The sequence below is a fragment of the Vanessa tameamea genome, chromosome 19, assembly GCF_037043105.1.
Source record: "Vanessa tameamea isolate UH-Manoa-2023 chromosome 19, ilVanTame1 primary haplotype, whole genome shotgun sequence".
Classification (NCBI taxonomy): Eukaryota; Metazoa; Arthropoda; class Insecta; order Lepidoptera; family Nymphalidae; genus Vanessa; species Vanessa tameamea.
In genome coordinates, this window is record NC_087327.1 from 5,756,707 (window position 1) to 5,782,359 (window position 25,653).

A 25,653-nucleotide genomic window follows, 5' to 3' on the forward strand; every position below is an offset into this window, starting at 1 on the left:
TAATCTATAAATGTATTACTACTGAGCAAAGGACTTTTCTAAATTTGAGGCTTATTAAAAACACGCTCCAATTAGTATGGAAATACAATATGCAGTTTTCCTTCACCGCCAAACACAATAAAAACTATAAACACAAATAAAGCACATGAAAATTCAGTGGCACCCCACAACCGATTGCGATCATCAGTTAGTATAAAAGTGTTTTAACTAATAGGATATCTTGGCTTATTTTGATAATTTAAAATTATATACTGCAAGTATTATACCATCACACCATTCATGTGCTGAATTATATCCCTTATATTATTTGTATGTAAAACAATCAACGTAACAGTCAATAAATATACCACTGGCATTTAAGGGTTAAGTTTGGGGCTAATTCCAACACGATGCTTCACTGCTGCTGGCTCAGAATTGCACCCAACACATACGTAATTTGAAGCAATTTGATAAATGCACATCATCGAAATGAATAGCGGTATTTAAAACTTTCAACATTCCCGAACGTAGCCTAATTTCAAATATATTCTAATGAACATTTCGAACAATGAAACTTAAATATCGTAACGATGTAGAAACCGCATATACAGGAGATTTTCCATCCGTTCAAGTATGCAGATTGGTTGAAAATCAGTCGATAGTGTTCGGTTATTCGATAAAGTTAGCGGATGTATGTTTAGTCCATTTTGAAATAGGATTAATTTTATTCAGCATTATCATGTAGGTATTATTCTATTGCAAAATTTCCTTAATTTTCTCTCAATAACTCAAACAATAACACTTGAATCTCACGAATACTTTACTCAGAATTTTATTTACTTTTTGTTTCCTTATTCGATTGAAAATATAATAGATTAATCAAAAATATAAAAACAATTTTGTCGTCGCTTGACTAATGTCAGTAAGTCTTATTAAATGTAAGTATTTTGTTATTTGTAAGAGCCGCCTTTTTGGGGTGACTCCTTCAATTACTCGACGCATCCTTGTCTCGTGCTCACTCACTCCAGCTCCTAATTAGTACCTCAATTTATTTTCTTATAATATAAAGTACAAATTCGTTATTTTATGTGATTCTGTATCGTGCTGTAATCTCTGTTTATATGACATAGTTTTTTTATTTTTATGGCGTGGTTTAGCGGACGAGCATATGGGCTACCTAATGGTTAGTGGTCACCACCGCCCATAGACAATGGCATGTAAGCAATATTAATCATTCCTTACATCGCCAATGCGCCACCAACCTTGGGAACTAAGGTTTTATGTCCCTTGTGCCTGTAGTTACACTGGCTCACTCACCCTTCATATCGGAACACAACAATACTGAGTATTATTGTTTAGCGCTAGAATATCTGATGAGTGGGTGGTACCTACCCAGACGGGCTTGCACAAAGCCCGACCACCAAGTATTATTAGTATTTTTTTTTTGTATAAACCTATATAGGTAAAAACTAATGGGCCACCTGATTGTAAGTGGTCACCACCCCCCATATACATTGTCGCTGTAAGAAATATCTTACATCGTTGATTCACCACCAACCTTTTGTATGTATGTGTCTTGTGTCTGTAGTTACACTAGCTCACTCACCCTTCAAACTTAAACACAACAATACTAAGCATTACAGTTTGATGATAGAATATATTATGATAAGGTTACCTACCTAACGGTTTTGTTCAAAGCCCACCACTAATCAAAACAAATAATCACTAACTTAATATGCGTATGCCCTTTGATGTTCCTCGATATCGTCCCATATTTTATTTTGATCCTTGAGATCAAAAACACATACAATACAACTGTCTATATAACGTACATATTATGTACAAAATATTGATCTAAGCCGTCTGATCCTGTCACAATATATCTTGATGGTATATGTACTTTGTCCAACCCAAACAATAGTTTTTGGTTACTTTTACCAAATACGAAATAATAACTTACTGTATTCATTTCTTAAAAATGAAAATAGTTTAAGTTACTCCTTAATATAATAGATATCTATAGTGAAAGTCTCATCAAAGCGGGTCAGCCGTTTCGAAGATTAACTTGAAAAATTTGGCAGACAGACAGACTTTTTAAGAATTGTGCTTTTTGCTTGATAGTATGCGAAGGTATTTGTGCAAGTCCGACTGGGTTCTACTCATTCATCAGATTTTCTAAAGCCAGTTAGTATTCTCGTGTTCCGGAAAAATAAAGTTAGAAAAAAAAGTTTGAAGGCTAAGTGAGACAGTGTCAAAACAGACAAGAAACATAAAATCTTAGCTTCCAAGATAGGTGGTAGGTAGGCGCATTGGCGATATAAGGAATGGTTAATAGTAGGTACTTTCAGGGCCAATGTCTATGGGCGATAATGACCACTTACCATCAGGTAGCCAGGTACCATTTGCCCGTCGAGGTACCTAATTTTATATTACTTGAATTTAGAAACATACACTTCAAATTTATTTATTTTTATATATAAAATGTATTTCAAATCGTCCATTTAAGTATTGAGACGTAATATTAAATTTAAATGACGTGCAATCTTTGAATGTTATTAGATCTGATTCTTCGAAACTCAAGGCGTAATTTTACTTAAGTAATTTCATATAATGGAATTTCACTTCAATCTGAAGTTCGGTTAAAGGGGAGACGTCCCTTCGAGTTTTAACGGCTTGAACAGAATCTTGAATAGAATTTACTTTTTGACATTTATGTAATAATTCATAATTCCAATATTGACTAATCCATTAAATATATTCAAACGATTCAAAATCCATTTGCAAATTAACTGATTAAAAACAAAAACATCAAATTCTCGTATGAAAAATAATATATAGAAATAAGGTTTTAATGCTAAGGGTAGCGGACGAGTACAAAGGTTAATCTCAACGCTATCTCACTTTATATCGTATACAATTTTCTCAGAAATTCTTCCATATAATAATCACATATTCTACCTCAATGGGTACATATTATACTCAGTATAATACGGGCTGTATTATGTATATGTATATATATGTTTATATAATCCTAAACAGCTTAAGTGGAGAACAACGAGCTTAGATAGACTGGAAAATTGACCTCTTGACCTTTTAAGCTTTTCTCATACCCTTAACTTAATTTTAGATGAGAAAAGGATAATGAATAGCTATTTTAAAGACGACAACGTAACGTTTTTTTTTTTGTTTCAGATCCGCCTGTAGTATCTTTGTCGCTAGGCAGCACCCTCAACCCTAATGACATCAAAGAAGGTGACGACGTTTACTTCGAGTGTTCCGTACGTGCGAACCCAAAGGAACATCGCATATCTTGGTATCACAATGTAAGTATACCCGTGAGCTCGCCTGAATAACAAACATTCATCTGTTATTCCACCAGCAAATTATGCATCAAGTATTATGTTTTGCCGAGTTCTGATTTGGAATGTGATTGAGTTAATAATTACAGGCAAAACTCACTCAAGACCGTAAGCGGGAATTGACTGAATTTTGCTGAAATCAAAGGAATTCACATTGATGTTTAGTTTTTGACATGAACAAACGAATGATGAACCTGTCGTGTGTCATATATGTCACCAGAGAGTGGTGTATTTATTTTGCAACTTTTATTTATTTATTATGTTATCTTTATTTACATAAGAATTATTAAGATCTTAAAACGAACAAAAATTAAAAATAGTTGCTTTACAAATCATGATCGCGTAGAATGATGGCAAGAATGCTAGCAAAATTTCCCTGCTGAGTTGATAATGATCCCAAATAAATGATGTCGTTTTTGTCATTGTTATATTTCGACACCTACAATTTATACTACAGTAACTCGAATTTTAGTGAAAATCGTTTTTTATGCCAAGTTGCTTAAAATATGTTATTTTGTATGTATTACAAAAAATCGAGAAAAGATATACAAAATTAACGAACTTAGAAATTTTATACAACGCTAATTAAAGGAAATTTTTGAAATCAATCGATTTAAATTACGCTAACTATTATTAGCGGAGTGTGCGTACACTTTCGAGTTAGCATAGTATAAATTGTTGGTGTTGATTTATCAGATTATATTTAAAATTAAATAATATAATAAAGTACAATACAGAAGGTAAATGTTGGGCACTGCTGGAACCCTTTGTGGGGACGTTTTGGTGTTTATTCACACTGCACTGCTCCAATACAGATTGGCGGATATACATAATAAAATGGCAGATTTTCATCCAACCCATTCCTTCCCTTTCCTTTCCCAGGATATTTTCCATCGCCAACCACGAGATAAATTTATAATCACAAATGATACCCATGAAAATTCAGAGCAGAGCAATCTTCGGTTAAGATTCACGTATTCTCACCGCACGACTATCTGGACTCCAAAATAACATCACATCAAGTACATATACTGCGGCACTGAAAGTATCCATATAAAATCTAATAACAATTTATACGTGGCCGGGGATCGCATGCAATGGTCTCATGAAGTTTTCGCAAAGTGCAAATGACCGCAATAAGAACCGTTGGAGAAATCTACAATTTTCGTTTTAAGTTTTGCGGTAGTATGCGAATACAAATGAGGCCATTAAAAGTAGTTCTCATATCGTGAACGGTGTTAAAAACTCAATTGAAAGTTTAATTGAAGAATTTCTTGACTGGAGTGCGAACAATTATGGAGGTTTATAAGAAATAAAGCTCCAATCCGAATCTTCTTTACGGGACAGACTTAATAAAAATTGAATTTATAAAGGTGCTACTGTGTTTCTAAAATATTATAAAATATATTGTTTTGTGAAAAGAATGTAACATATTCCCAATGGAATTATTTTTTTACTTTGTATGCCGTGAAGGATGACCTTATGACGTTCTCTTATGCCGTCATGGCCTGTTCGCCGCTGCTCTCTAACCCCTAAATTTAATTCGCCTCTATATAAAAATTTTAATTAAAACATATAAAAAATATCCTTAAGGTATTTAAAACCAAAAATCCTTGATCGGTCAATCAACAAAATCTATCCTAATATTAAAAATGCCAAGTAACTTTGTTATATCTTCACGCCTCAACTGCTGAACCGATTTAGAGGAAATTTGGTATGACGATAGTTTGAATCTCGGAGAAGGACATAGGATTAATTCAATTCACCCTTCAAAAAGATAAAATGAAGGGTTTGTGCGTTACGGGTAATATTTTATAAATTTATCGCGGGTAAAGCCGAAGGTTCAACTAATATACATTTTCTTTATACAATTGTTTACGTAAACAATCTAACAACAGTATAAATATACGATAACTCAAATTTTAAAGCGAAGTTCCGAACATAATGAACGTCAAACAATATTCATTACGTATAAATAAAACAAGAACAAACAACTAAATGATGTTAAAGATACACTTGCAAGTTTAAACGCTACGTCTACCCTCAGACTTGTAAAATTAGACACGTCAGAACATTCTATCGCTAACTGTTAAACACCCTTTATTCATGGAAAATGCATGCGAAGTTTGAAACTTTTTCCATTTATTCTTTGTAGAAAACACCAATTCATGTTCCGTTTTAAAATATTGAATTCATCTGAACATCGAATTAATTGTATGTTTTTATTTATTTAATAGTTTAAAAAAAAAATAAAACTATATTAATATTATAAATGCGAATGTAAATCTATCTTTCTGTCTGTCTGTTTTAAGTGCCTAACCACTGAACCGAGTTTTATGAAATTGGTATGAAGTTTAAAACCCCACGGAAGACACACAGGGTATATTTTCATACGTAGCACCTTATGACCGACACCTTAAACGCGAGCAAAGTATAATAATATTTTTGTTTCTTTGGAACGTATTTCATGACAAGCTAATTGGGTAAATTATAACTATTTCCGTACTCCGTTTCAGAACCAACTTTAACCTAGTAGATTCACGAAAATATACCACTTGCCAAATGCATGAATTTAACATATTAATATACGTATCATATAATATTTTGCTTATTTTGTCTGGTTAGCTTTAGCGAAATTATTGCTAGTAAATCTTTTAATTTTTTTAATAGGTATCAAGGGACATAAAACAATTTTATAATTGTATCGAAATTCGTTAAATAACTTGCACTATTCAATAAATTGTCATTATTTTGATGGATAACTTGAAGTCGGACTAACACATGTGCGATGAGGAAAACAGAATGGTCACTTATTCGAATTTCGAAGCTATTTTGTAAGGCTAATATTGACTCAATTTATTGGATTACAAATAATTAAATAAATAAACATTCAGAAACAAATAATTAAGCTAAAACAATACAAACATATTTAATGTTATCTAGTTATTTAAAATTTAGTTAAGATATAATTGCTTATTACAGATTATTTTTAATCTAGACACGCGGTAGCGTGTCAAGCCAAGTTCAAGTTCATTTAACTTTATTGATGTTATATATATTGCCGCGCCTTTATTAAAATATATTTATTTTATCAACAAAACTTTATGTTTATTTAAGCCCATATTTTTTTTTAATCATAAATTATTTTAATAATAATCTATTTTGTCGTTTCATGACGGCTTTCAGCTATCTTATTAACACTAGTACTAAGAGAGCAGTTTTATCGCTCGTCAAATCTGAATTAGGCAAATGGCTCGTGGCATAATTCCACTGTCATAATTTCTATCGATTATAATTTTTTTATTCGAATATTTCAAATTTAAATATAAGAAGATGTGACCCATTTGCTAGTACACGTTAATCATTACCAAAGATTGTGGTTTCTAACCCAAATAAGAATTTCCATGTGTTATAATTTATATCGCACTCGGCGTTACAGGAAAATATCCTGAGGAAAAACATTGTTACTTTAAGTTTTATGTATAAAAAAATCTTAAATGTAAAAATGGTGCAATCAATTATTTAAAAAACAAAAATTTCTTTCTTCAACCAGGACAAACCAGTGCTTCACAACGTGGTTTCCGGTATTATAGTTAGCACGAAGTCACTCGTGCTACAGAAGGTGACGAGAGAACACAGCGGGGATTACACCTGTCGCGCCAACAATGCCCTCGGGGAAACTGCTAGTCAGGCTACCCATCTCAGCATACAATGTATGTATACATGACAAAATATCAACAGATTTAAATTAATACATAAAACTTAGTATTATTATTAATCGATAAAAAATATGAGGAGGATAAATATCATGGAATTATTGGAACGAAGTTCTTTAATGTGGTTTACAGTTGAGTACTGGCAGAAATCGTTACTTAAGAAAAAAGTGTTTTGCTAGGCGACCTTTCCCTGTTTGTCTCTTTTTATTGTATACGGTCTTATTCATTCATTATTAATTCACACTCAATCTTTCAATCTTCAATTTTGCTGTCAGATTTCAGACACCATTTATGAAATAGGTAGTATCAAGATGTCAGTAACATTTTCTTAAAAATTAAATATCATAAATTACATTTGATAATAAGTATTCATCTTCTTGGATACACTATTTTTTTATCAACAATCAAATTATATGAGATGATATTTGATGTAAGAATAACGTGATATTTCGAGATGTTTTTGTATTGAAATAAAAAAAGCAATATCTTATTTTTAAGGCCCTATTTTATTTAAATATATGAACCATTTCAACTAACAACACTGTAATAATCTTTTCAATTTAAAACGAATGCAATCTACATCGAACTATCTTTCATTCTTTTTTTTTACTTATTTCTGCTCAATAGATAATTCTTCTAGGCAAATCGCGAATGCATATTTAATGGACCTTAAGAAGTCACTGCACTCCAACAGCGATAGTTCAGAATGATTGCCTTCAGCACAATACTCCGTATTTAGAAACATGAAATGGTGTTTATCCCGAACACGTGCGTTTTCATTTCAAAAAGCTTAGAACGTTCATCTTTAAAAAAGAAAAGCAAAGATTGATTAGTGGATAGAAAATGTGGATCTCGACTGAGGAAAACGGTTTTTTCATGATCTTTTCTCTCAGCGTCAGAGTAATGTTACGTCGTAGTTTTAGCACTTTAAATATTTTTCAAAGCTGGGATGATTTTAGAAATTATATAAGTATTTATATAATTGCATCTCTATACTTTGTACATGGGGGGGGGGCTTTGTGCAAGCCCGTCTGGGTAGGAACCACCCACTCATAAATGAGGCACAAGGGACATAACATCTCCACAATGACATCAGGTTATAACGCATTGGTGATGTGGGGAATGGTTAACATATCTTAAAACGCCATTGTCTATGGGCGTTGGTGATCACCAGATTATCCATTTGCTCGTCCGCTTACCTATATCATAAAAAAGCAACCGATCAAGAAAGTTTAAGTTTATTGGTGAACAATTAAGACAACAATATTTGTATTCTGCTTTAATTCCCGAAGCAGAGTCCGTAGCGTAATCCAGAAAATAGCTTTAAACATTTTTTACTCTCATGCATTAGCAAACCCCTTGGCAAATGAAACATAAAAGTCTAATGGCCAAATCGACTTTCTATTGGAACGAAGTAGCCTGATAAAAATAAAACAGCTCAATCAGTAAATTGTACAGAAGATTGCTTTTCGGAACTGAATTAGAAACAGACTGTTCTATTACAAACAAAATACTAATAAATTTATTTCATTTGGACAGAAGGTTTTCAGAATATCAATCCAACTTCTTAAGTTAACCAAGATTTGTTAAGCCAACGCTGAAACAGTTATATAAAAATCTGTTGAATGATCGATGTTCCGTATTTTATCTAGATATATATAAAATATCGTGCCAAGTGTTATACAGCCTTCTAGATTGTTTTCGTTTTTGTTTTTGTTACGATATAAGCAGGCGGATTGGTCATTGGCCTGATGGTAAGTTGTCATCATCATAGACTGACGCTGTAAGAAATATTACCCATTCCTAATATCATCAATGCGTCACTAACTTTGGGAACTAAGATGTTATGTCCCTTGTGCCTAACGTTACACTGGCTCACGTGACCTTGAACCAAACAACAATACTAAGCATTGCTGTTTGGTGTTCGAATATCTAATGAGTGGGTGGTACCCACCCAGACGAGTTTGCACAAAGCCCTACCGTTAAATACTTTGTAACCTATACCACGAAATGGTCCAGTGGTTTAAAGTCGTGACTCTTACCCAAAGATTGCGGATTTTAACCCGACTGAGCACCAATTTTTCGTCATATCGTGTTCGGTAGTAAAGGGAAATGTATCCACTAGCCTGGATTGGAGTAATGTGGTGCAATAAGTTCCAAACGTCCTTAAATAGAGCTTTGCACAGCAGTGTGTCATTTAAAGGTTATTACTGTCACCTATACTTTCGCCGCTTTATGTCTAATATTTCATTTTCATACATATCATTATTAAGCAATTAACACACAGACTCTGTACTTATATAATGAGTCATCAAAATCACATCGATCAACAGTGGCTAATGAACGATAAATATTCACTACGGGACTCATTTACTAACTTACTAATCAATGCACCATCATGAGGCAAGTTCTATTTGTATCCGCTAGGCGAGGATTTCACGTAGCAAATCATTATTAGGCTATCAATCATAGCTCGGAATGCTTATCGAATGACAAGGAACTTGTAGTAATAGAAAAACTATGAGTCCGTGTAACAAATATGTATTATGTACATAAAATATGATATTGTAAAGGATGTATATAGTGTAATTTTTTTTTAAAATCTATTCTTACAAATTCACGCAAAGTTATTGGAATCAACAAACAAGTATCATAATTATAAGATACGCCGCATATAATAATTATTTATTATAATAACAAAAACCGACAGACTTCCTTTGTAAATGAAATGAAAATTTACATCCTGTTTATGTCGCGCTATTGGGCGAAAGCGTTCTCACCCTTTGAGGAAAAGATTTGAAGTTAAACACATGAAGCCGAATTTGATTGAAATAACATACAGGTGTTTTTCTCCCTCTCGATTCCTTCACCACCTTATTATAAACACAAATAAGGCACATTGAAATTCAGTGATTATTGGCTAGATTTGAACCCGCATTCATCGGTTAAGATGCACGCGTTTTACCACTGGGCCATCTCGGCTCTTTTGTCTTTGTACAAATACCATTATATTGTCGAGGCATGGATCGCTTAAGCGATATATAAGACAATGTATCGCCCCACTTTCTAGCGGAAACTTACAACAAAATTGGTATAAATTGTGCTCCGTATAAAAATATAAATACATAATAACAATTGATTCAAAACAGATACACCGACCAGCCACTTTCGTATATATTATTTAATATCTGGTTTAACTTTGCGCGAGATAAAATCGTCCGTCCGAGTACTTCCGTAGCGAGCACAAGCAAAACTGTAATAGATATACCAAAACTTCATGAAGCCTTTGTAAATCTTGAAACTGTCTGCATGAAAGCCTCGAAATTAAAATCACTTAAAATACAGAGCATGCATGTGTGCACATAATTATAGAGTCAGTCAGTTTGTGTTGAAATTTATACACAACGTCGCTCACATACTTATGAATTGTTACGGTAGGGCTGAGTATAATGTATAAGAATTTGATTCAGTAGACCTAGTCTATTATAACAGACTTAAAATTTAGCACATAACAGAGTGATGTCATTTGCATACAACATTGACAATATTATTCATAACATTTAAAGGGATATAAGAAACAAAATAGCGTAACACTATCAGTCGATTTTCAACATTTTACGAGTGAGATACGTTGTGAGTTCTTTACTGAGTAACACTGCAGTTGATAATAATGAGCGCTCATCATTATGACATTTAACATTCATTTTCAAGATTTCAAGAGAAGAGCCGAAATGGCCCAGTGGTTAGAACGCGTGCGTCTCAAGCGATAATTTCGGGTTCGAACCCAGGCAGGCACCACTGAATTTTCATGTGCTTAATTTGTGTTTATAATTCATCTCGTGCTCGGCGGTCAAGGAAAACATCGCGAGGATACTTGCATGTATTTCAATGAAATTCTGCCACATGTGTATTCTACCAAGCCGCATTGGAGCAACGTGTTGGGATATGCTCCAAACCGTTTTCTCAAAGGGAGAGGAGGCCTTAGCCCAGCTGTGGGAAATTTACAGTTTGTTAATGTTAAATTAAATAGTAATTTAATAATTCTTACGGACAAAAGAAAACAGACTACTAGTAGAAAAGTTAGTGTTACCTCACAGTATAGCTGAAAATTAATTTTAATTTGTCTCTTTAAATGTTATATCTTATATTGTAATCACACTTTATTATAACATATTTTACATTATTTTTATGCGCTAAGGATGCTTCGTGTTCTTGGACAAAGAAATTGTTAATAATAAAAATTATTATTATGCGGCCTGAACACGCTGATCCATTTGTAGTGCCTTACTTAGTGACTTAAGTAAAAATAATGACCCCAATCACGAAAGCAACATCTAATGACATATTTCAACACTGTTAATGTTGGTATTATATATTAATGTTGATTAGGAGGAGGACTAGTTAAACTCTGCTGTATCTCTTTCTTTCGAATGTGACCACCAAGGGTGATAGAAAGAGATAAGCTATTGTTAACTGAACACACGCTAAATAACGTTTATATTGTTAAATATTCTTTATTTAACTTCTTTTTTTTTTAATTAAAATATTCATTTGTTTCTGAAGGACAAGCTATAATGAAAAGTTTCATCAAATTCAGTCATTCGAATCAATTTATATATTAGTATTCGTTCACTTCTTCAAAGACTTTAATGCGAGCAAATATTTTAATGAAAATCTAAAACAAAAGTCAGGGAGCGCAGTTTTATAAGTAGATACGTAAATGAATCACAGCCACTGAGTACGCCCGAGGCGAACAGTCGGCGATAAAATTTATATATCGTCTGACTTCTGTTATGACTTAACGAACTGAATTTGAAGCCTCTTTCAGCTTTCCGTGTTAATTACAGCATCGCCCTTATTTACATAGATTGCTAAAACGATTTTCTAATTTTCTCTTGTATTTACATTTTAACTTAAATACAGTGTTATGTTAAAACTTTGCGAGTCGGAGCCTCATTTAAAGCCAATTATTTTCACCTGCCAGTATCATAATATATCATATATAATACAGTGCTTTAAAGCAGGTTGTTACATAAGTTTTAGTTTGCCGACGCAGCGGCTTCATGTTAAAATGAACTCTTAAATCATCTGCAGGTTCTGTTCGGAATGCGAAATTTGCTATCTAGTTAATTTTCTAGTTAGGGAAATTTTATAGCTCGATTCGCTATGGCTTAATTTAATCTTTCTTTATATGTGTGTGTGTGTGTGTTCTATAAAATTTTACGTGTATGTGTTTTGATTTGACTATTGTCAACAGTTGCGCCAGTGTGCATGCATTCCACGCCTCAAGTTTTGGGCGCGCAATTAGACGAAGCCTTGCGAGTAAGTTGCTCCGTAACGGCAAATCCGCCTGACGTCACATTCTTTTGGCAGTTCAACAATAGCGGCGAAAGTCTGGATGTTTCACCGACAAAATATGGTATGAAATTTTCATATGTTAATATATATTATGTATTAACAAGTACATTTGTTTACTTTAAATAAATATTTGTTGCCATTGTTTTTGATATTAATAAGTAAATTTAAAATATTTTACAGTCGGTAAATTATTCAATATGTGTACATCAATACTTGTTGCTATGTAAATTAGTTGCATCAAAAATAAAAGTAAAAAAATGTTAATCGAAAACAAGAATTAAATAAAGAATTGCATATTGTACACATATTTTTGTAAGGATTCGTTCACAATACAATAACAACAAACTCGCTATACGAATACACGTACACAACAAAAACAAAACAACAAAATCAAGACAGCTCACAGCAGACGAGATAAATAAAATAGTTTCAAAGATACGTCGTTGGGAAGCGGATCACGTGACGCGTGCTTCCAACTTAAATTTGGTAAAAGGATTTTCAAATTAATAAGTTTTACCAACGTTACGTCCAAAGTCCAAACTTATGTCGTTGCTTGGACGGTTTTTTGAATTGGTGCCAAGGCAAGTTTTGTGATAGTGATAAATTATTTCCAACGAAATGCATACGTGTTCCACTTTACTACAATGCCTGTTGGCCGTGGCAAGGAAACACCTGGATAAAGAGGTTTTATTCGCATCACATGATAATATCCACGTGTATTTAATTATTATTTATGATAATGTTATCGTACAAATTAAATACATGGCCTCATTTTCACAATATTGAAATAAATTTATATAATTTCGGTCGTAATATGAATTGCAAAAATTTTCATATCGTATTTCATTATATCGACGTGAACTCCCTTTTTATTCCATTACTCATTACCTTATAAATCTCACTTTACCGAAATAAGGAATATAATAAATATCAAACTGGTACAAATCGGTCCGTTTCCAAACCACGCAATAATCTTATAATCTCATATAAGCCTCAAAACACAAGTAACATCAGATTTGTATTGTCTTGGTCGAATAAATAAAAAACTAGTTAAATAAATAAAAATTGTCATAGAATGTTAAGTCAGCAAACTACCCGTTCAAGTTAAAGATACAAAAAATTTAAGACTATTTAAGTCTAATAATTAAATAATATTAAAAATACGAAAAATATAACTAAAATTAACATCAGAGGTGATACATTCTTGTATCATATTTTCAAAGTATTTTAACGTTAGGTCTTGAAAAAACTAATTTTATTATAAAAACAAATGACCAACTATTCTATACCAATAACAACGAACTGTTTTACTTACGCTTAACATAATATCCTATATGATTTTTTATAGGTACAGCTAACGGCAGCACGAGTGAACTTAGCTACAAGCCACAAAGCGAACGAGACTATGGCGCTTTAAGTTGTCGTGGTACCAACAGTGTCGGCAGGCAACTAGAGCCTTGTGTCTTCCAAATCGTCCCGGCTTGTGAGTTGATACATATACTATATCTTAAATAATATTGGACAACATGTTATACATTACTCTGATCATAATGTAAGTAGCTAAAGCACTTGTGTTATGGAAAATCAGAAGTAACGACGGTACCACAAACACCCAGAGCCAAGCAACGTAGAAAACTAATGAACTTTTTCTACATCGACTCGGCCGGGAAACGAACCGGGGACCTCGGAGTGATGTACCCATGAAAACCGGTGTAAACACTACTTGTCCACGAAGGTCGTTGATATCTTGAATAATGGCCCAATATTCGTTTAAAATAGCCTGTGTGAGTGATTCTATGTAATATTTCCTAAGGCGCCAATATCTAAAGGCGATTGTGTCCAGTTACCAGCAGATTATTTGCTTATTATTTTAGAAAACTAACATAGACTTAATCGTGACATGTCATAAAGTATTATTATTCACTATGACAACAAATTATTATTATAAACGTTTATAGTCTTGACAGAATTTCAACTTTAATGGCGGATATATTATGCTGCAGAAATACCTGCGCAAACACAAGTGCACTCTTTTTTTCCTTCGCTTTAACAATCTTATAGTACCTTCGTGCTTTCGAAACAATTTCTAAGTCTAAAAGTGAGGGTTGCTTGACATAAAAACTCATAAACTGTTTCACTAATCCAAACGGATTTTGCTCCACGGACCTCGAGGTTTGCCTTACAAACAAACCACTAGATAGACAAGGTATACAATATCAAAACAGCGTATAACCATCGATTTTCGAAATTTTACGATCGCATCGAGTATCAAATTTGTTCTTTGCACAACGAACTAGGAATTGGAAATTTTACCTCGACCAAACCCTCGCCAAATGTAAACTTCAACTATTATTTATTTATTTATTTATTTATTTATTTATTTATTTATTTATTTATTTATTTATTTAATTGATACACCACAGTATTTGAAATATAGCACTTAAAACAAGAATACAATAAAATGACAGATACAATTTCAAACACTTAATAGGTATATACAGCATTAATAGTTACGTTAGCCTCCAATAACAATTTTTTTAACAATACTCTATTTAATAAATACTACAGACTGCAATATAGACGCTTATTAATTATTTAACATTTAAACAATTAGCAGAAAAATTAAATGAATTAAAAAAAAAATTATTATAGGTCAAAGTGGAAGGTTCCAGGTGGCCCGTCCGCTGAATAGCCGAATAAGCTATTATATTTTAGTATCGATTAGCTAGTTTCTTAACGGTACCATGAATTCTGGGCTGCTCCGTAAATAGCGGGTTTTTATCGTTTTTAAACTCGGTTTAGTATGTCTTTGAAAAGTTTACTCGTACGTTTATGTAGTTAATTCTTCGAGAAAATTTATTTTCAATTTTGTAACACTTGTATTTATGTTTTTAGTTTGAATTGGAGCCATTTTTATACGTTTCTATTACCAGAATAATTGAAACATTAAAGGAGAATATTACCTTGAGTTGAATTTAAGAAAATATTACATTGAAAAATTGTAATTTGTATTTTTCGTAATTTGAAGGTAAATATCGTAAGGAAACGTCGTTCTTTTTTAAATGGTCAGGAGGTCTATTTTCATTGTTTTATTTACATTTTAAAAGCATTTTGTGTAAACATATATTAGGATTTGAATATACTTATACTTAGTAGGGCTTTGTGTAAGCCCGCCTGGGTAGGTAGCGCTCACTCATCATTTAATCTCCCGTTAAACAGCAATATTTAGTGATGTCATATTCCGATTTGAAGGGTGAGTGATTGGTGGCAACATTAGTGATGTGAGGAGTGCGGTCGGGTCGGTTCCTATTTAAAGTTTGCAAGCAGCACAATGTAATTAATTTATAAAATAATACATCGTTAAAATATGCGACTCCGATCAAAGAAAATTAAATTACGTCAAAGCGTATATTGGATTTTTATTCTATACGGAATGAGATCTGTATCAATTTGAGGTAACGCTTTGGAATTTAGCTGATTTAAATAACTTAATTAAAATGATTTCACTGTTAACTTTATTGATTATTGGAAATGTTTAACTATGATTAATTTTGATCATTAAGAAAGTGAACTTACATAGTTTCATGTGGTGTAGTATTTTTGTACTGCATCTAGAGTTTCATAATACAAATCCCTACGTATAATAAATAAAATGATTAGTCTCTTTACCTTTACGTGTTAAGAATATTTTAAAATTAGTTTACATGTTACAATTTGTGTGAATTTTTGTTGTGTATATTTTAATTGATATACAGTGCGTGTCAAGTCAAGACAAGTCAAGTAAAATATATGTGTTGAAAATGTATTTTTTTAAATAAATAGAATAAAAAATACCTATATATAAGGACATTAATACATTTAACATAAACATACATTTAATACAAAAATATTTTTATTAAAATGTTTATTTAATCTTTATTACCTAATTTATTTTTTAGTCGATGTTAAAGAGTTTCAATCCAAATAAAGATATACAACATAATATTCAACATGCATAATATCCTCTTTGCCTTGACTGGCTCTTGACCAAATAAATAAAATCATAAAATACACTAGGCATTTTTTATCGTATTATATACAAAAAAAAACAATTGAAATGATAACTTCTTCGAAGTTGGAAAAAAAAAGTATACTTCAAGTACTGCAGCTAAATAATCTTAAAGATTTTGAACCATTATTCAAATAATGTTTATCATAATTGGTCATGTCGCATTTATTTCTGGCTAATTCAGTATCTTAGGATGAAGCTGAATTTTTCGGCCGAACGATAGCCTGGCACCAATCCTTCTTGAGATTGTCTCTGTTGATTGATCGGGGTCCTGAAACAAACGTTTAGTTTATATCCTTACGAGTCTGATGCAGCGCTTAAAATATATTCCCAACTTCTTTTATAAATAGGTAAGCGAAAGCGAAAATGATCGTCCTAATAGTCAGAGTATCGTTACAGTACGTTGGTACTGTAAGAAATATTAACCATGAATTACATCACCAACGTTGCCACCAACCTCGGGAACTGAGATGTTATGTACCTGGTTTCTGTTACACCACTTCAATCACTAAAGTGGAACATAACAGTACTAAGTATTACTGTTTGGAGGCAGAATATATGATAATTGGGGAAAGGGAGATATTCACAAAAATTTACCACCAAGTAAATCTATATCTGTGTGTATCTATATCATATTACATAAACATATGACATAAACAGCCTGTAAATTTCCCACTGCTGGGTTAAGGCCTCCTCTACGTTTGAGGAGAAGGTATGGAGCATATTCCACCACGCTGCTCCAATGCGGGTTGGTGGAATACACATGTGGCAGAATTTCGTTGAAATTAGACACATGCAGGTTTCCTCACGATGTTTTCCTTCACCGCCGAGCACGAGATGAATTATAAACACAAATTAAGCACATGAAAATTCAGTGGTGCCTGCCTGGGTTTGAACCCGAAATCATCGGTTAAGATGCACGCGTTCTAACCACTGGGCCATCTCGGCTTCACTGGGCCATCTCGGCTTCCTATACCATATTGTAAAGGCAAAATGTTTCGATAAACGTAATTGAAACAGCATCATATGTTGCACGAAGAATTATTACACGTAGTGCAACGTAACGCCCGTTCAGACCGCGGCATTTAATATGCCGTATAATATAACATGTGAAATTGTCACCCAAAAGCCATAAGTCACGTCGAAATTAGTGAGTTAGCTGTACACTTAATTTTCATTTCAAAGCGTGTTACGCGTGAATTAATTCCTTCTCGTGTGGCTTAGAGATTATAATGATTAAATTATAAGGTGTCGAGGCGCTTCGAGGAGATCATATCCCAGAGACCTTTGTAAGATTTATACCTCATTTGGATATGTTTTTGTGACTTTTTTTATATACCTATATTTGTAATTATTAGGTTTTGATCTTACTTATTTTAAAATTTAGTTTTATATTGGTTAGTTAGTTTTATTGTTTAATGTTGTTCAGACCTTTAAGACGTCGTCAATTTTAAGTGTTTAGTGATAACATGATGGTGACTATTTCAAAAAATTAATAAATAATAATATCATCTATACGTAATCCTGATACGTTAGGATTTAATCTTTGATAATATATGGAACGCGAGATTTATGATGGAGCATACCTAATTATTAAATGATATTTTAATATAATAATTAATATTTTTATTTTTCTTAGACGTTAATGTTTTTTTTATAATTTGACGTTTTTGTTCAAAAGGTTGTATTTTAAATGATACTTTCTTAGTGGGATTACTTAATTAGTCATTCAATCAAATCACCATTTCTTAAATTAATTTAAAAAAGCGACCACAGACGATTTTTTACAGTATAGATAGGCTATCTGGCAAAGGGGCCACCTGATGGTAAGTGGTCGCCACCGTACATTGACACTGGTGCATTAAGGTTACTTACATCGCATCTTATACCTATTGTTACACTGGCTCACTCGTCCTTAAAACCGGAACACAACAATACTAAGTATTGCTGATTGGTGGTAGAGTATGTGATACCACTTATCTATGGTACCTACCCAGACCATTGGTAAATGGCTCGGAACCAAACCAAAACCTACCATTATCACTAAGTGGTATAAACGAGTGGTATATACCATTTCGGTTCGTCATGCGTCGATGCGTCACGCGATTATAACAAATAAGGTATAGTTTGACGACCTCCGTGGTCGAGTAGTGTGTACACCGGTTTTCATGGGTACGCCACTCCGAGGTCTCGGGTTCGATTCCCGACCGAGTCGATGTAGAAAAAGTTCATTAGTTTTCTATGTTGTCTTGGGTCTGGGTGTATGTGGTACCGTCGTTACTTCTGATTTTCCATAACACAAGTGCTTTAGCTACTTACATTGGGGTCTGAGTAATGTATGTGATGTTGTCCAACATTTATTATTTATTTATATTTATTATAAGAACTTATTTTATTCTACGCTTTTTCGTCTTAACTCAACAGGCCTTCATGTAATTTTCATGAAATACATGACAATTATAGTAGTAATTACTTTATCAATAATTAGTCCATTGAAACGTTACATTGACTGAACATTTTCTAGAGGACTCGATTTAGGAAATGTTCAGTTTCGCCCTAAAATTGAAACATTTCAATGGACTATATGTGTTAAATGAGTGATTCGTTCGCAGCTCGCCCCGCGCCCCCTCGAAACTGCTCCCTGCAAGCGGGTAGCAATAATACCGAGGGTGTCAGTTGGTTGATTGTGCGTTGCGTGTCTGGCTACGACGGCGGTCTGCCACAGACGTTCGTCCTGGAAGCTCTAGATCCCATCACTAGCAAGATTAAGTTCAATAGCAGTGTTAACGAAACAGGTAACTGTATTACGAGGAAATATTTAATACGTTTCTAAGAATGAAAGAAGGAAAACGATATACGAAATTATTTTAATACATTTTACAAACTAATTGGAAAACCGATAAAATTTATAACATATATTTATTATAGATCTGTTCATTCACGAAGGCGCGCCCTTCCACTTAAATTTTTGTTCACATGTACTTTTTTGTGTCCTCATTACATCCATACATTAGTAATCTCACACACATTAAGACATCTTGTAAGCATTTGTAAGTAATTAACGTATTTACAAAAAGACGTTTTGCTTCACATAATCGGAATTTGCATTCCTTTTTTATTTTGTATTCGCTTTTGCTGCTTCAGTATAATGTTCCGCGCGCTCCATCTGCCTTTTTTTTGTAATCAGAAGAATAATTACTATGTAATCTGAGGAAGCTTTTTGTTTCAATATTGACATGTTAATATAAATATATTTTTAATGTGAATTTAATGTCTAACAAAATTCATATCAATCATAACACGTGTACAAAGACGATAACTCTGTAGTTATTGTCTTTGTACAAATCTATTCTATAATAGAAGATAATTTAATTCATCGCAAAGAAAAGTAGTAATAACTTGTGTCGCACGCACTCATTTACCAAGATATCTTTACCAAGATATCTTTACCAAGATATCTTTACCAAGATATCTTTACCAAGATATATTTACCAAGATATCTTTACCAAGATATCTTTACCAAGATATCTTTACCAAGATATATTTACCAAGATATATTTACCAAGATATATTTACCAAGATATATTTACCAAGATATCTTTACCAAGATATCTTTACCAAGATATATTTACCAACATATCTTTACCAAGACATCTTTACCAAGATATTCATTAACACAATCATCTATACTGAAAATAATAAAATTTTATCTAAATATACGAAAATAGTACATCACTATGAACCAAGATAGCCCAGTGGTTGAGTATATGACAACTGGCAAGTACTATTGACTTTTCATGTTCTTTATTAATAACACCAATATTGTGAGGTAACCTGTACGTATCAGATAAAATACAGAACATGTACCACATCTGTTCATAACATCCAACAAGCAATATCCTGGAATAAATTCCTAAGCTGTATAAAAGAAGAAAGCGTCATTGTCCAACTGTGGGATATTTCATAGTCTTGCCCTATATGTATATGCAGTAGCTGTTGGCCGCAGCTTTGCTCGCGGGGCAATTGAATATATATATAGATTGAGTTAAAATTTAAGACCTCTTTGCATATCACATTTCTGGTTCGTCTTTCGTGCGCTAGAACCACCAGACTGCTGGCAGAGCTCACTCTCGAACAGCGAAAAACTCTTCATGCGAAAAACTTTTACAATGGCATGAGTAGACCTCAGATAATTTGGCCTGCTCCAGCCATTTAAAGGTTTGACATTGTGCTTTATTAATTGTCATGGTGAAGCGGACTTCCAGACTAACCTATGTACACGAAATAGTTAATTATTAATTCAGGGGTAGAATATCCGGAAGGGCTTAAAGACGTATCTACTAATTTTAAATCAGTATCCCAAAGATAAAGTTTCATGTTTCAAACTTAAGAAATGCCGAACTTCCATACAAACTTTCAACCCCTATTTCTCCCCCTTAGAGGTAGAATTTCAAAAATTCCTTCCTTAGTGGGTGTCTACCCAATAAAACGACTCAAATAAACATGTTATTTTATAAGTATAGACTAACGACTAAACTGTACTCAAATTCAGTGTAATATTTTCATATAAATCAGTAAAACAACGAAAATAAAGGATATAAAAAAGTATATCTGTTAAAAGATATTTTTATATTCATATTGGAAAAAAAAATAGTTGTTGAAAAACGCATATACAAATTAAAACCTCGATTTTATAAATTTTATATTCAGTCAAATGGTTTTGTTAAGTTAACATGCACAGCACGACTTGGAACGCGTGGTTCCGTTCGCTGTGAATTATTTATACATTCATTGATATTTAAAAACAATATTATACGAACATAAAAAAAAAAACTATTTCTCTTGTATATTTTCCTTTGCGAAAAAGGAAATTGCAGACTTTTAAGAATATTCATTCTACAGATGTTGAAGTCAGCTTGAAGTACATTTGGATGCGACTCACGATTTTAAAACGAATAGACACCCCTGGACATCGCGTTGCTTTTTAATTAATAAAATCTAGAACTCTATATTTAAATAATGCTGTATTGTTTTTTTATTCAGTATCTATACATTTACTTCTCAATACGTCTTTTTTAAATATTGCGAATTTATAGAAATATAATATAATAACTAAAATCATTGTTGGTAAATTTCAGAAAACTTCATTAGATGTATTAAGAAAAATAGATAATACAATTTATGTAATCGTAAATGAACGTTGTCAATTATATTAGTTTGTTTTCCACAGATGGCTTGGCTACCTTCAAATTAGATCTCTCACAGATATCAGCTGGAGACGTTGAGGGCGCGACGTTTAATCTACTTATTTATGCAAAAAATCTCAAGGGAGACTCGGAGAAAACTCTGCTTGAAAATATTGCTTTCAACGACGCCGCTAGGAGAACGGGTATGTATTCTACTTATTAAAATATGCAATATAGTTAACCCACAACCTTCGCCAAGGGTATTGCTAATGTAATTGAGTACGGTAATTGTAACATAGAATCGATGTTATTTGATTTAATAACATTATAATTTTACTTTCTTCTATCATTTTAAGACGGCAGAAGTCACTGTGTCATTTCCTCAATTACATTAACAGCCTGTAAATTTCCCACTGCTGGGCTAAGGCCTCCTCTCCCTTTGAGGAGAAGGTTTGGAGCATATTCCGAGCCGAGATGGCCTAGTGGTTAGAACGCGTGCATCTTAACCGATGATTGCGGGTTCAAACCCAGGCAAGCACCACTGAATTTGCATGTGCTTAATTTGTGTTTATAATTCATCTCGTGCTCAGCGGTGAAATAAAACATCGTGAGGAAACCTGAATGTGTCTAATATCAACGAAATTCTGCCACATGTGTACTCCACCAAAACGCATTGGAGCAGCGTGATGGAATATGCTCCAAACATTTTCTCTAAGACATAGTAAATATAAAACACTTATTGTTGCAATTTTTCGTAAATGAGTTCCCAACCAAGGAACCTAAAATGTTAAGTACCACAAGCATTACACGAATTCATAACAATATAAAGTGTAACCGCTTAAAGTTGGAATAAACGTAGTTTGATAGTACGTGGTACAACCCAATCACTGCCCTGGAAGAGCTGATCAAAGCCCTACAGGTTATTTGTAATAATATACGTATTAGTAAAATGTTTGGTACGATGATAGGATAGTTCGTGCATTACTCAGTTTCTTGCCGGTTCTTCTCGGTAGAATCTGCATTCGCAACCGGTGGTAGCTTTACTTAATATAGTTTGTTAAATGATGACTCAAAAGTGCTTGTAAAAACCTACTTGAATAAAGTATATTTTGATTTCGATGTTCGTGTATGTTTAAAGGTGATATTCCGACTGATATAATAACCGATGCTTAGTTAAATTTCTGAGTTATTGATATGTGATAACGTTTTATCACTGTTTAAAACTGGATATGGGATCGACCCAAGTAATTATAACCCTACATTCCAATACTTCCGTTATTAAATAATATATTTTAAAACATATTCTCCACCGTTTTAGTATAAATTGTATTTTTCAAAGTAATACGATTTCACTGGGAGTTGCTCCAAGACTGAATAAATAAGTCTTGTATAAATAAGGTAATGTATTCGATACACGGAATAATTTCTTTAATAAATACCTAAATTATGTAATCGTTCTAATGCCTTTGGTTATTAGTTTTTAAGTAAAAAAAAAGAAACTTTATTTTTCCTTTCCTGTTTTTGATATATAGAAATGATCCATTCTTTGTTAATGCTTATGTTTAATACTGTGATATTTGCTGGCAATATATAATTACTTCAAAAGTTCCCAAGAAAAACGTACAACCGTTCAATAAATTAAATGTGTTTAACTATCAATTGTAAAATTAGACGATAAATATCTCAATGGAAATAATAACACAGTATATTTGAGAAAATATAGTCGAAGCTGGAGTGGATTTTTCATTAGTCAAACTTTACAAGAAAACTCAGCATAGCAGCACCCAAGTGAGTCAGTCACGATCCCAAACTGACATTGATACAGATCGATATTTGTAACCTTGGAACTAGAAACTTTTTTTAATATATTTTTAGGATTATTTTGTGGTAGTGTCACGATATATTTATACATATGTGTGTACGCTATATCTACAACAAAATCGATAATTTTGATGACAGAAAGAGTGACAAACATTGTTCTTACACCTCAGAAATAAAATTTTCGACTTTGTAAAGCTAAAACATCCTTCCTGGGGCAAATTCTGTAATAAAATCAGCCAATGAATAAATTTAAAAATCATTTTAAGGCTCCAAAAAAGTTATTTTTTAAATATCATTAAGGTCAACCTAAACGAGTGTCTATATAAACCAAGCATCTAGTTTTTTCTTTTCTAACGTATGCAATGTATCTAAACAGATGGCAAAAGTTCGATTGGCGGAATAACGCTGGGCGTAGTAGTAGCTGCTATACTGGGAGCAGCTCTCGCCATTGGTGGAATAGCTTTTGCAGCACTTTGCGCTAGAAGAAGAAGGGCGCATCCACCGCATAAACATCCACCAGGTGATATGTTAGAACTGAGCGACGGCTGCCGAAGATACGTAGTGGCGTATACTATTAAACCATCTCCAGAACAAAAAACGCCAGATCCACAACCAGATATACTGAATGCACCAGGTAATTTAATAACTATGTCCTGAAAATTTCAAAAAGATCAAAACATCAATGATATCAATTTGAAGATTTATTATTGTCAATGTAAGCTCGTTAGTCTACGTGCTGTTATGAGGCTCAGTAAGTAATTTTGCAAATAAATATATAAAATCAAATTGAATCATAAATTTTATTTATTATATATTCTTGAAACTAAATTGATAAAAAAGTAAGTAATAAACATCTTATACACAATTGAGCTTCGATGAATATAACGAAATGCGTATATGAAATAGAAAAAAAAAAAACACTTTGTAAAAACATCAAACGAAAAACACGAAATTTTAAAGTACAACTCAATTAACCTTTGATAATATTATGAGAGCTGATTCATGTAACAAAATAAAAGAGTTTTTGTTTTTCGCGGTTGAAATGAACTTTTTATCTAAAGGAAGAAAATTGCGAATGAAAGTTAAAAAAAATAACAAACCCAAGGGAAGAAAGATAGCGAGCTTCTACTTGTATTAAAGTTTTGAATTTTAAGCTCTTTTTCTATAATCGCGTCTTTACACAGTCGGTTGTTAATCCAGAGGCATTTTTTTATTTGCTTGCTTAGATGGTGAAAGTCAGAAAGGACCACCAGCGACTGTCGAGGCGGATGAGTGGCCGAGTATAATGGACAATAGAGGTAAAAACGAAAAAAAACGTAACTCTTTGACGAATTATGTTTCATATATAAAAGTAAAAATTTTTTTCAGGAGATTGGAGCAAAAATGGGGCCGTGTTCTCAGCGGAAGATCTTGCTCTCTTAGATTCCACCGGACGACCAACACAGGTAAAATTTTAGTGAAGTATTAATGAAAATTCTACCAACATTTTTTGTTTTTAATGGCTAATTTCTTATTATATTTATCTACCTCCAGCTCGCTTCTGGTGACATGGCTAACATAAGACAAGAAGACGCTATCAACCAAAACTTGTCGCAGTCAATATTAACGAGTAACTTTAGACCGAACTTCATAGTGACTAATAGTCCAACTTTAGGAAGTCCGAACTTTGTCTGTCCTAATGGTAATGTGGGGTCTCCATTCGGCAGTCAGACCTTAGCTCTTAGTGGCCCAACTTTAAGTTCTGGAAGCTTGGCCACGTCGACATTGCACAGAACGAAAGGTAAAAGTAACGTGCGAAGAAGGGAACATGTTCTAGCTGAGAATTTACCCGGCCCAGAAAGTTGTGTGTAAAGGAAAAAGTATTTATTTGATACTTGAAACTTTTTAAATTTAAATAAATTTATATCATTCCAAAAAAACTCAACTAAAACCTTAATGATTAAAATTATAAAATTTTTATTACAAAAATTTAAAGCATCTGTTCCAAAATAACGTTTCAATACAATATGACAATACATGTTTACGTCGAAAATTTTAAAAATGTTTCGGCATTTCGATTCTCAAGATGTTAAAATTTTAAGACTTTAATTTGCTCAAATACCAATCTAAAACTTGGAACATGATACTACCTATTTTCAAGACTGTATAAATATGTAAATAGAATATTTTTAATTAGATGTTTTGTG

General features: G+C 32.9%; 1 protein-coding gene across 1 annotated transcript in view; it reads left to right on the plus strand.

The window, feature by feature from the left end:
* Positions 1–25,342, plus strand: part of LOC113404293 (synaptogenesis protein syg-2-like) — a 117,490-nt gene extending 92,148 nt beyond the window's left edge. Inside the window, exons 9-18 of the mRNA XM_064217883.1 lie at positions 3,172–3,302; positions 6,892–7,051; positions 12,312–12,473; positions 13,761–13,895; positions 19,073–19,255; positions 21,691–21,849; positions 23,844–24,101; positions 24,694–24,765; positions 24,836–24,912; positions 25,001–25,342. Coding sequence (XP_064073953.1) covers positions 3,172–3,302; positions 6,892–7,051; positions 12,312–12,473; positions 13,761–13,895; positions 19,073–19,255; positions 21,691–21,849; positions 23,844–24,101; positions 24,694–24,765; positions 24,836–24,912; positions 25,001–25,318 — 1,655 coding nt within the window. The 3' untranslated portion in view covers positions 25,319–25,342. The remainder of the gene's footprint in view (positions 1–3,171; positions 3,303–6,891; positions 7,052–12,311; positions 12,474–13,760; positions 13,896–19,072; positions 19,256–21,690; positions 21,850–23,843; positions 24,102–24,693; positions 24,766–24,835; positions 24,913–25,000) is intronic.
* Positions 25,343–25,653: the final 311 nt, after the last annotated feature.